This window comes from Saimiri boliviensis (genome assembly GCF_048565385.1).
Source record: "Saimiri boliviensis isolate mSaiBol1 chromosome 1 unlocalized genomic scaffold, mSaiBol1.pri SUPER_1_unloc_4, whole genome shotgun sequence".
In the NCBI taxonomy this organism is placed as follows: Eukaryota; Metazoa; Chordata; class Mammalia; order Primates; family Cebidae; genus Saimiri; species Saimiri boliviensis.
In genome coordinates, this window is record NW_027412487.1 from 129,283 (window position 1) to 141,168 (window position 11,886).

At 58.2% G+C, this 11,886-nt stretch overlaps 1 protein-coding gene across 9 annotated transcripts in view; it reads right to left on the bottom strand.

Annotated features, from left to right (window-relative positions):
• Nucleotides 1–11,602, bottom strand: part of LOC141579874 (malonate--CoA ligase ACSF3, mitochondrial) — a 66,857-nt gene extending 55,255 nt beyond the window's left edge. For 4 of the 9 annotated variants that reach the window (XR_012515857.1, XR_012515856.1, XM_074392475.1 and 1 more), the window contains exons 1-3: nt 11,478–11,601; nt 4,431–5,123; nt 3,069–3,224 (exon numbers count right to left, since the gene is read on the bottom strand). Coding sequence is in view for 5 of the 9 variants with exons in the window: in XM_074392475.1 (XP_074248576.1) it covers nt 3,069–3,224; nt 4,431–5,099 (825 nt within the window). In the remaining 4 variants the exon portion in view is untranslated. Of the gene's footprint in view, nt 1–3,068; nt 3,225–4,430; nt 5,124–11,473 lie in introns of those variants that run through there. The other 5 variants (XR_012515859.1, XR_012515858.1, XM_074392477.1 and 2 more) reach the window with 3 other exon arrangements.
• Between the last annotated feature and the right edge of the window lie 284 nt (nt 11,603–11,886).

Sequence of the window (11,886 nt, forward strand, 5' to 3'; positions counted from 1 at the left end):
TAGTCAAAGGCCCCACAGCTCCACACAGCCTTCGAGGGGGCCAGAAAAACTTCAGACAGGAAGCGTCCTTGGTGAGAGCGGGAGTGTGCGGCCGGCCACTGCTGGCTGCTGTGCTCTGGGCTTAGGGCTGTGCCTCCTCTAGCTAGGACGTCTGCCCTGCAGGACAGCCAGGCATGGAACCGGAGCCCAGCCCCGGGCACCTGGACTCAGGGGTGGGCTCCTCCGCTGAAGAGAATAGCACTCTGATGAGAAAGATCATGACGCGATCCAAACCTAAGGGGTTTTCCCACATTCACTTTTTAGACATTTTTTTCCTGTGAATAAAAGGCATTTTCCTGTGAATAAAAGGCATGTTTTAAGGGTGGAGGTCAGTAAGCATCCACAGCCTCACCTGAGGTCTCCGCTTCACTGCACCTGTGACATGCCCTGTCCTGTCCTTCCTGCGGGCTCAAGTTCAGCCCCCTGTGCCCTCTGCAGCCTGGCGAGTGGCTCTCACATGCTGTCAGCTGAAAGGCACACAGGCCATAGCAGCCCCTAAAAGCCACTGCCTTCCCTGAAATGCACGAAGGACCACAACAGCCCCTAAAAGCCACCGCCATCCCTGAAATGCACACAGGCCACAGCAGCCCCTAAAAGCCACTGCCGTCTCTGAAATGCATGCAGGTCACAGCAGCCCCTAAAAGCCACCACCATCTCTGAAATGCACACAGGCCACAGCAGCCCCTAAAAGCCACCGCCATCCCTGAAATGCATGAAGGTCACAGCAGCCCCTAAAAGCCACCGCCATCTCTGAAATTCAGGCAGGTCACAGTAGCTCCTAAAAGCCACCACCTTCCCTGAAATGCAGGCAGGCCACAGCAGCCCCTAAAAGCCACCGCCTTCCCTGAAATGCATGCAGGTCACGGCAGCTCCTAAAAGCCACCGCCATCTCTGAAATGAATGCAGGACCACAGCAGCCCCTAAAAGCCACCCCTATCTCTGAAATGCATGCAGGTCACAGCAGCCCCCAAAAGCCACTGCCATCTCTGAAATGCAGGCAGGTCACAGCAGCTCCTAAAGCCACTGCCTTCCCTGAAATGCATGCAGGTCACAGCAGCTCCTAAAAGCCACCGCCGTCTCTGAAATGCACGCAGGACCACAGCAGCCCCTAAAAGCCACCAGTATCTCTGAAATGTACGCAGGTCACAGCAGCCCCTAAAAGCCACCTCCATCTCTGAAATGCATGCAGGTCACAGCAGCCCCTAAAAGCCACTGCCATCTTTGAAATGCAGGCAGGTCCCAGCAGCTCCTAAAAGCCACCGCTGTCTCTGAAATGCACACAGGCCACAGCAGCTCCTAAAAGCCACCCCCATCTCTGAAATGCATGCAGGCCACAGCAGCTCCTAAAAGCCACCGCCGTCTCTGAAATGCACGCAGGACCACAGCAGCCCCTAAAAGCCACCAGTATCTCTGAAATGCATGCAGGTCACAGCAGCCCCTAAAAGCCACCTCCATCTCTGAAATGCATGCAGGTCACAGCAGCCCCTAAAAGCCACTGCCATCTTTGAAATGCAGGCAGGTCCCAGCAGCTCCTAAAAGCCTCCGCTGTCTCTGAAATGCACACAGGCCACAGCAGCTCCTAAAAGCCACCCCCATCTCTGAAATGCATGCAGGTCACAGCAGCTCCTAAAAGCCACCGCCATCTCTGAAATGCATGCAGGACCACAGCAGCCCCTAAAAGCCACCAGTATCTCTGAAATGTACGCAGGTCACAGCAGCCCCTAAAAGCCACCTCCATCTCTGAAATGCATGCAGGTCACAGCAGCCCCTAAAAGCCACTGCCATCTTTGAAATGCAGGCAGGTCCCAGCAGCTCCTAAAAGCCACCGCTGTCTCTGAAATGCACACAGGCCACAGCAGCTCCTAAAAGCCACCCCCATCTCTGAAATGCATGCAGGCCACAGCAGCTCCTAAAAGCCTCCGCCATCCCCAACTGACAGGAGGGGCTTGACGCTGCAGAGTCCTGCCTCAAGCCCGGGTCATTTCTCTCCAAAGCAGCATCCCTGACTTGCCCCGGACACAGCGCCCGGCACAGGCAAGGCTGTGCTCTGCAGCTCGGGGATGAGCGTCCTACCCGGTGCTCTGCGTGCCCAGTGTGCATCCTCCCCGCTCTGCCTGTGTCGAGGAAGACTACAGAGGTGGCGATGCAGAGGGAGGCAGGGAGGCTCTGCAGCAGCCCTCCGGCTGGGCCAGTACTCTGGAGTAACCAAAAGCTGCCACAGTGGCCACAGCACAGCTCAAGAGGCCACACCATGCGCCCTGGATCTCCAAGGTGTCACCTCACAAAGTGGCGGCAACCGCAGGGAGATGAAGCGAAGGACCTCATGACAGGAGATTATCTTGGAATATCCACACAGCCGTGCAAAGGGAAGATGAGCGAGCACTCACCACAGAGAGAAGGCCATGTGCCTCCAAAAGCAGAGCTGGCCGTGAAGCAGCTAGAGCCAGGGAGACAGGAAGCCTCTCAGCTCCAGACGCTGGAAGAGGCAGGAACAGACTCTGCCCTGGAGCCTCCTGACAGAGCAGCCCCACCACACGCAGCATCAGCTGTGCAAGACTCAGCTCAGACTCCTGGCTTCCCAGCACTTAAGAACAAACTCGCACTGTGTTAAACCAGGTGTGTGAGCATTTGCGGCGGCCCAGGAACCCCCGGCCAGCAGCACCTGCAGTCACCCGGGTCACCTAGTCTCTGTTCATGGCCTCAGCGACGTGAGGCCCACTGCAGTCTGAAAACAGGGGAGCACAGTACCGGAAGGTATTTCGAAGAGAAAGAACGCTGCCACCTAACTCTGACTACAGTACATGGTTATAACTTCTGTTATTAACTGTTCATCTCTTACTGTGTCTTAGAAACGAAGTTTTATCACAGGTACGCATGCATAGCAAAAAGCCTTGGAAGCACAGGGTTCCATGCTTCCCAAGGCCCTGGCATCTGCGGTCTTGTCGCACGTGCCCTGTGGATACGGACTACTGCACACCAGGAAAGGAACCTGCTCTGAGGGCGCTGCCAGGAGCCGTGACCCAACTCACCTGCTGAGCGCTGAACTCGGGCATCATCACGCAGGTGGCGCCCACCCAGAGCGGGCAGAGCAGCGCATTGACCACACCGTGGACGTGGTGCAGCGGGAGCACGTGGAGGATCACGTCGTCTTTGGTCCATGCCCACTTGTGGATCAGCCCAGTCACCTGCAGGGGATGAGAGCGCAGCTGAGAGCAGGAGCGAGACTGTGGCCCGCAGCAGCACCCGGGCTCAGGGACGGGAGCTCTGGGTCCCCAGCTGAGGAAGGGGGAGGCTGTGGCCCGCAACAGCACACACAGACCCAGACTAAGGTACGGGAGCTCTGGGTCCCCAGCTGAGGAAGGGAGAGGCTGTGGCCCGCAGGAGCACACAGACCCGGGCTCAGGGATGGGAGCTCTGGGTCCCCAGCTGAGGAACGGGGAAGAAGCCTGGCTCTTTGCTGCTCCCCTCTCAAGATGACGAAGAAGCCACAACAGATCTGCTGGGTCACTTGCTGACTCTGGGGACAGAGGACAGTGCCATACCCAGCCAGAGGCTTTACGGAATTTAGAAGGTGGTGCAGTGGCTCTGCAAACACCAGGCAGATGGAGCCATGACCCAGCAGTGCCATCCCCAGCTCCGCCCCTGCGCAGGCCTGGGACTCAGGGACCCAGCGCCATTCAGACTAGAATCTAGACTCCCGGCCCAACCACTGGCTCAGCCACAGCACTGCCCACGCAGAGCTCTGCTGATTCGTGAACTGTCGTCACCTCCATGCTCATGGTGCCTGTGCCAAGCCACTCCATAGGGTCCACTTCCTACCCTCCCTGTCGTGGTTCTGAGCTCTCATTTTTACTTAATTGCTTCAATTGCATGAGAGACTTTATGACACACATGGGTACTTTTGGAAGAAAGCAGGATACAAGTGACAGGTAAGTGACCTGGCTCTAGAGTTCCGTGAAGATGTGACTGAGGCCACCACAGGACACAGAAATGAGTGAGACATGGGTGTACGTGGGGTCCTCACCACGCATCTGAGCACGTGGCTGCCTCTGAAAAGTCCCTCAGCATCACAGGCAGTGAGGGGTTCCTCTGACCTCATGGCACATGGTCCTGGTGGGGTCAGTAGCAGCCCCTCAATCCCTCTACACCGGAAGGTGTTGTCCCTGCCCGCCCCTTTGTGCTTGGTCACTCCCAGAGGCATCCTGCACAGCCAGTGAGGCCGGCAGCCACGCCCTGCGGGCCGTGTCTGGGCACCTCACACAGGTCTGCAGGATGGTGACAACCATGAATGACTCCACAGAAAAGCGAAGGAAAAGAAGAGCTTCCAGCCCGGAGTCCACACAGAGCACTGCACTGTGACGGGTGCCACGGAGGCGCGGGGTGGCACTCACCACAGCCCTGAGGTTGTAGTGTGTGCTCAGCACGCCCTTGGGCCTGCCTGTGGTCCCGCTGGTGTAGATGATCATGGCACCCTGGTCTCTCCACCCCTGCTCCGGGACTGGCCCCTCTGCCACTTCCTCCGCCGCTCCACTGTAGACTGCTGGTGTGAGAGGCAGCAGCGGGACCCCTAGTTTCCGGACCACCGGGCTCAGGAGCTCCAGATATTCCTGGCCAGCAAGGACCACCGAGCTCTGGGAGTCGCAGATAACATACTCCAGCTGGGCCGCAGGGTGCTTCCTGTAGAGGGGGACTGCCACGCCGCCGCTCATCCACGAGGCCCACTGTGCCACGACGTAGGAGGCGTCGTTCGCACACAGGAAGGAGACCCTCTCCTGGCGGAGGCCCCCCACAACACACCCGCGGAGCCTGCAGATCTCCCGGGACAGGCCAAGGCTGCGGGAATAAAGCTCTGAGTACGTGTGGTGGCCATGCTGGTCAACCAGGGCGGTTCTGTCCCCAAAGCCCAGGGCACGGGTGAACACCGGGGTGGTCCCCTCTGAGGGGGCCACGGGGACTGTGTGCAGAAGGCCACTTCCTCTGTGTCCTGCAGGAGCCAGACGGCAGGAGGCCAAGGCACAGGCCAGGCGCCGGAAGGTCAGCTTCACAGGGTGTGGCATCATCCTGACAGGCGTCCCAAGGGCGACCTGGAGAAAGGCAAGGCACAGCATGTGAGTGCCCAACTGGCCATCTAGACCCAGCCAAGGCAGGATTTAAACACCTCCCCAGGCCCCAGCCAGGTACGCCTGCTGCACCTGCCGTCCGTCACAAGGCAGCGCACTGGACAATGTCCAGCCTTCATACCCCGTCCACGCCCACGCCCACGCCGCTGGAATGCACATGCCCAGCATCTCAGCCTTCTATCTAGCTTCATTAGTTTAAGGATTCCCACATCACACAAGATTCTAAACAATGAAATAAACTAGGTAAAACCAAGGAGAAGCATAGAAAGTTCTATACCTGAAGTTACATCTGAATGACAGTTTTTAGAATCCTGAGCCTGGAAAACCCCAAGTGAGAGGAGGAAGTGTGAACAGCTTGCCTGGGCCCTCCCCACAACAGGTGTGGCCGGGACACCAAGACCCCGGGGCTTCTCTCACGCACCTCTCACACAGGTGCGAAGTGGAACTGTGGTGAGGTGGCCAAGGCTGGTTTCTTTTATTTTTAGGATATGGGGTCTTGGTGTGTCACCCAGACTGGAGTGTAATGGCAAAATCATGGCTCACTGCAGCCTTGACTTCCTGGGCTCAAGCAATCCTCCAGCCTCAGCCTCCTGAGTAGCTGGAACCACAGGCACGTGACACCACACTCAGCATTTTTTTTTTTTTTTTGGTAGAGACAAGGTCAGCTGTGTTGCCCAGGCTGACCCAAAGTCCTGGATTGCAGTGAGCTGCAGTGAGCAGGTGTGAGCCATGCGCACGCGCGCGCTCTCTCTCTCTCTCCCCCCACTTTCCTATCTGAGATGGAGTCTTACCTGCTCTGTCTATCTGTCTATCTATCTGAGACGGAGCCTTGCTCTGTCACATAGCTTAGAGTGTAATAGTGTCATCTCGGCTCACTGCAACTTCTGCCTCCTGGGTTCAAGTGATTCTCCTGCCTCAGCCTCCCAAATAGCTGGGATTACAGGTGAACACTACCATGCCCGGCTAATTTTTGTACTGTTGGTAGAGACGGTGGGGTCCGCCACATTGACCAGACTCGTCTCCAACTCCTGACCTCTGGTGATCTATCCACCTCAGCCTCCCAAAGTGCTGGGATTACAGGGGTGAGCCACTGCACCTAGCCAAATCGAGCTTTAAATCAGGCAGTTCACAGGGCTAGAGAATGTATTTTAGGTTCAACTATAATTCTCCCCTCTCCCCACAAAAACTTAACTAGTACTAAATAACAAATAAATCCTCAAGGAGCAAGAATGCCCTGGGAGGGGCCATGGCGGGCCCGCTTTCTGCTGCAATTCCTTGTTCAGAGAAAAGAGACCAAGAACAGACCACAGCGCCTCTGCCTGTCGGCTCACTGCTCGTAACACATGGGGGCTGGCATCCTGCCACCAGAGGACACCGCCTGGAACACGGTCTCAGGACACGAACACAGGTCAAGGGCAGAGTGCCCACAACCCAGAGCGAGGCCACGGGGCGGCACCGTCCATGAGCCTCCTGCCTCCTTGGCCTTTATGATTGAAGCTTCGCTCTACTCACGAGGGCATGAGACAGTCAGCTTTCTCAGGCTCTTTACAGACAGAACTGACAGTGTCCTTCCCAGCGCTGACACCACCTGCTGAGGCAAACAGCCGCTCACCCCTGGTTTCAGCCCCTAAATTCACATCTCCTTCAGGACCCCCGCTGTCCCTGCCTAAGCCTCTGAAGTAAGAAGAGGCTGGTCTGCCTCCCTTCCTGGGGAAGCACCCCGTCTCTGCTACTACTGCGTGCTGAGGGGCCCTCGGTCTGACAGTGTCCTGGGCCTGGGGGAGGCACCCACTCAGCACTCAGGAGCTCTTGGTTTAACAGTGTCCTGGGCCTGGGGGAGGCACCCACTGGGCACTCAGAAGCCCTCGGTATGACAGCGCCCTGGGCCTGGGGAAGGCACCCACTCAGCACTCAGGAGCCCTCGGTCTGACAGCGTCCTGGGCCTGGGGGAGGCACCCACTGGGTGCTCAGGAGCCCTCGGTCTGACAGCGTCCTGGGACTGGGGCTGAAGCACAGTCGTCGCCCACTTGGTTCCCAGGGACTCTGAACAGCATGATTTTGACAATGATGTTTCCATTTAATACATGCATATTAGGTTAGGTTTCATCTCAGAATTTTGCATTCAACACTGTGTTCAGTAAACAAGGCTACCACTTGCTCACACACAGGAAAACAAAGGAGGCCAAGTTCAAGGTCACTCCCTCCTGAGCCAGACAGAAAAGCCAAGGGGAGCTCCCAGTTCACAGGAGCAGCGGGCACAGCTGCTTAGGCAGGTGCAGAGGCACAAAGAGGTGGAGGCACCGACACTGTTCATCCTCCTGGGGCGGCCACTGCGCCCGGCGCTGAAACCTGGAAGGCCGGCGAGAACACTTGCCAGCGGGCATCTGAGCTGAGGTCCCAGGCCCCGTGTCTCACACTTCCCGCAGGCATAACACTCAACACTCCATGGGGAGGGGAAAGATGTTCCTTTCCAAACTCAAGACAACACTGTAAGAGAAAGCAGCAAGCCTCGTCTCCAGACGGCAGTGCCCCACGACCCTGTCTTCTCTGCGACAGGCACTCCCCGAGCAGCCATGCCCCCCTGCGGGATCTGTGCCCCATGCCCGGCAGGCGCTCTCCAACACATCTCCATTAACCTGCTGGGGAAAGTCACCATGGATCTGTGTCCCATGCCCGGCAGGCTCTCCAGCACATCTCCTTCATTAACCTGCTGGGGAAGTTACCATGTTGCTGCTTGTGGTTTGCACTGAAGTTGTTTTCTGCTCTTAGTTTGAAACCATACACAACACTTTGCAGTTTAACAAAACAAACTCCACAACAAAAACGGTCAGAACCAAAGTATGTTTCGTGCTTCAGACACTCAACTACTGGCCTTGGTTTTTGCGTGTTTGATTGGGGTGTCTGGTTTCTCCGCTAGCCTGGCTCTTAGTGAAGCCCCCTGTCCCGGCCAGCAAAGGGATTCCCTTACCTCTGACCAAGGCAGGAGGAAAAGCAGCCCCACAGGGCCCTGAACTCAGCACAGCTCCAGGGACTGCCTGGATGTCCTGTGCAAGGATTCTCTGAATTCTACCCGACGGTCAACCCTGCAGCCCACATCACCTCCTGACATGGGCACCACGCTCTGCCCTCCACAGCTGCTTAGAGTCAGGGCCATGGCTGGTCCGCCCACCCCTCTGGACTCTGCTACCATAGAGAAACCCAGAGATCGGCAAGAAAACAATGGAGCTTGACCAGAGACGAGACACAAGATTGGCATGTGGGCTGTGCCAGCTTCAGAAAGCAGTAAACGCGAGCGGCCCCACCGCACCTCCTCCTCACTTCCAACCAATTCTGCACTGCGTTACAGGTGTGGGGCACAGGGACACGAAGGACCCCCACATGGAAACTGAGTGGGGGCTGAGGGTTTCTGGGCTGGAGTCCTGCTGCTGGCAGCCACAGGGCGTGTCTGGAGCGCATGCTGCAGGGCATGGGACTTTCTGGGGTGCTCCAGCGACACGGTGGAAACAGACGGTGCCTGTCATTGTCTGCAGCTGTCCCTCAACATGACAGCAGGACAGCAAGGGTAGAGGACGGCTTTCCTCTAACCAAAGCTGCTGCTCAGAAGAGGTTTCTGCAGACCACAAAGAACCGAGTTCTCACAAAGCGACTTCAGGCTCATGCTGTACACACACTGAGCACACACAGCACACACTACCAGGGCTCAGCCCCGCTTTCGGCATTTCTACAAATTCCTGGGTCATCCTGCAGCGCGAAGCCGTGGAAGAGTAAGACCGGATTCCCTACAAAATCCAGAGCTCGGTGGAGCCGGTGATGCTGGCATGTGCAGCCTGGCTGGGCCAACTCAGAAGTGCAGGCTGAGCAGAAACTGCTGCTCTCCTGGGCAGAGTCCAGAGCCCTGCACATGGTGGGCACTCCTGCCACCCACCCCTGGGAGGTGACAGAGGCGACTGGCCCTGTGTGAGATGGCCTCAGCTCCCACAGAGCCCATGCGCTGTGAGGAGAGGCCATGGGCAGGAGGGACGGAGTGGGTGGGGGGAAGGCTTCCTATGGAGGGTGAGAAGGGGCCGCTGAGCCAGCATCTGCTGGGGGCACGGGAGTGCTGGCACCCACAGCTGTGCTCACTCAGGATGTCTAGGGCACAGATGCTGGGAAGTGACATTACTGGGCCATCTTTAATTTTGAGAAACACTGACAAAGTCCCCTCCAAAGAGGTGCTGATTTATTCTCCACCAAGCATGTGAGAGATGCAAACAACCCCATCAAGCCAGCTTTGAAGGTCCTCAGGCTTGAGGCCATGGAGCACTCAACCACAATTCTTTTCAGCACAGAGGTCGAATCCTCAAGGTTATCGGATCAGAGCCCTGCCTTGAATAAGCAGGCAGACTCTGCTCAGGGCAGATGGCCATGCATGGTCTTCCTGAACAACTCCCAGTCCAGAGCTCAGAGTAGGGTACAGGCTCACAGCAGAGCTTAGAGTTGCCACAGACTTCAGCTTGAATGGCCGCTCCCTTTGTCCCAATTTTCTCACTGGTCTAGCCCTTTGCTTTCCACCAATAAGATGGGACAATCACTAGACCTGCCTCACAGGGTCACGTGAGAATAAACAAACGCTCCAGCACAGGCCAGGCAGAAAACAAACAGCCGCCATGCTGGGCTGCGTGCTCCCCGCAGAGCCTCACAACAAAAATCCCTTGATCAGAACGACACTGGCATTCAAATGAAGGGGCTGTTTCAAAATGAGTAAAATGACACCTGACCTGTTCACCCCCACACCTGACCCACCCATCCCTTCCAGACCTTGTGTTTGAAGTGGACGCCAGCACTTCCTCCTGTCTACTGCCCTGACGGGGCTATAGGGCAGAAAAGGGCTGTGCTGGGCCGGTGGGGCGGGGTGCATTTCAGCATGACACCTGTGGTTTGGGGGGCTGTTTTCAAAATTACACTTTTAAGTAACAGACATTCACATTGCATTCATGAGCAGTGCACTCAAATCAAGAAAACCAACAGGGAAAAACATACTTGAAACCCATATACATTTTAGGAAGAAAAATACTATTTTAAAAATGCCATCTGGAAAGGTGGCGCTTACAGCTATCCCAAGCACACAGTTTCATTCGCTGTTTCTGTCTGCCTTGAGAAGGTTCACAGCCAAAGGGGCCAGAGCAAGGGAAGCCACATCTTACGTCCCCAACACCTGCGGAAGGAGCACTAGCCGGGGCCACGCGTCACGATACGATCAGGTCACTCCTTTGCTATAAAGCTCCGGGGTGCCCATGGTCCACCGCCAGACACCTGTGCTCCTGGGCCCAGCATGTAAACCTCTCCCAGGCTGAGAAAGCAACATGACGCCCCAAACACAATCTGTGTTCCCAACCCTAAAATCGTTCCCTTTTCGGCAAATTCCTAATCATTTTTCCAAACCTAGTTCAAATGACACCTCTTATTTTTCAATTTTATTTATTTATTGAGACAGTGTCTTGCTCTGCCGCCCAGGCTAGAGTGCAATGGTGCTGTCAAGGACCATGGCAGCCTCGGATTCCTGGGCTCAAGCGCTCCTCCCGCCTTGGCCTCCTGAATAGCTGGAACTGCAGGAGTACGCCACCACATCCAGCTAATTTTTGCATTTTTTTGGAGAGACAAGGTTCTCCCTATGCTGCCCAGGCTGGCCTTGAACTCCTGACCAGAAGTGATCCTCCTGCCTCTCCCGCCCAAAATGCTGGGCCTCCCGACACGAGCCACTGCACCCGGCCTGCGCCGTGGAATTTGGACTCAGGACGGCAACAGCAACTCCCCGCTGCAGCGGGCCTCGCCCTTTTGAAGCCTTCCCTTCTGGAGGGAACTGGCGGCCGGCTGCGCCTTCTCAACACTCCCCGCGCACGTGGCCGCCGTCTGCTCAGGAGCTGGGTCTGCCCTGAACCCGAGCCCCCCGCGCGACCGGGTGCACGCAGCGACCACGCAGGCGGGGAGGACCGCGAGGGCGAATTCCGCAGGCCCAAGGAGAAGCGGAAGCGAATCTATTCTGGACCCGGCCCGACACGACTCGCTCTGAGGACGCCTGAACACGGACCCCGCCGGCTCGACGGTCTCACCGGGCCCGGCGTCCGCACAGCTTCTCCCCCGTCCCCCGCTCCCCACGGGACGCCAGAGGCTCGGGGGCCCCGGAAGCCCGACGCCCGGCCCCAGGCGGAGCGCCGGGAAGCGGCCGCGCCACAGTTCCAGCCCAGCGGCGGCCGGGGACGGGCGCGGGAGCCGCGCCCCCGAGAGCTCCGCGCCCCGCCGGCCCGCCGCGGCCCCGTGGGCTCTGCCGCCCTCACCTACGGGACGGCCGCGCGGCTGGGGTGCGGGACCTGCCTCGCCCGAGCGCTTCCTCTCCGCCGCCGCACGCGCGCCGGGGTCGGACCGGAACCGCTTCCGGCGCCCAACGGCTTCCCCGGCGCGGCGCGTCCGTTGCCCAAGCGCGCCCCCACCCGGCGCGGCGCCGCGGTGGCGGGTTCCGGGCGCGCGCGTTCCCCCTCCGGTCCCGTCTGTCCCATCACGGCTGGGTCGGGGCTGCGGGCGTCTCGCAGCCGTGGCCGCGGCAGGCATCGTGGTCCCCGGACGCTGCCCCGGGGCTGTCCCGATCCGAACGGCGCGCGGGACCGCTCCGAACGCGGCTTGCTGGGCCTCGCCCTCTCCTCCCGGAGGGGGCTCCCTGGGGTTTGGGCCGGGTGGGAGCTCCGGGCTGATG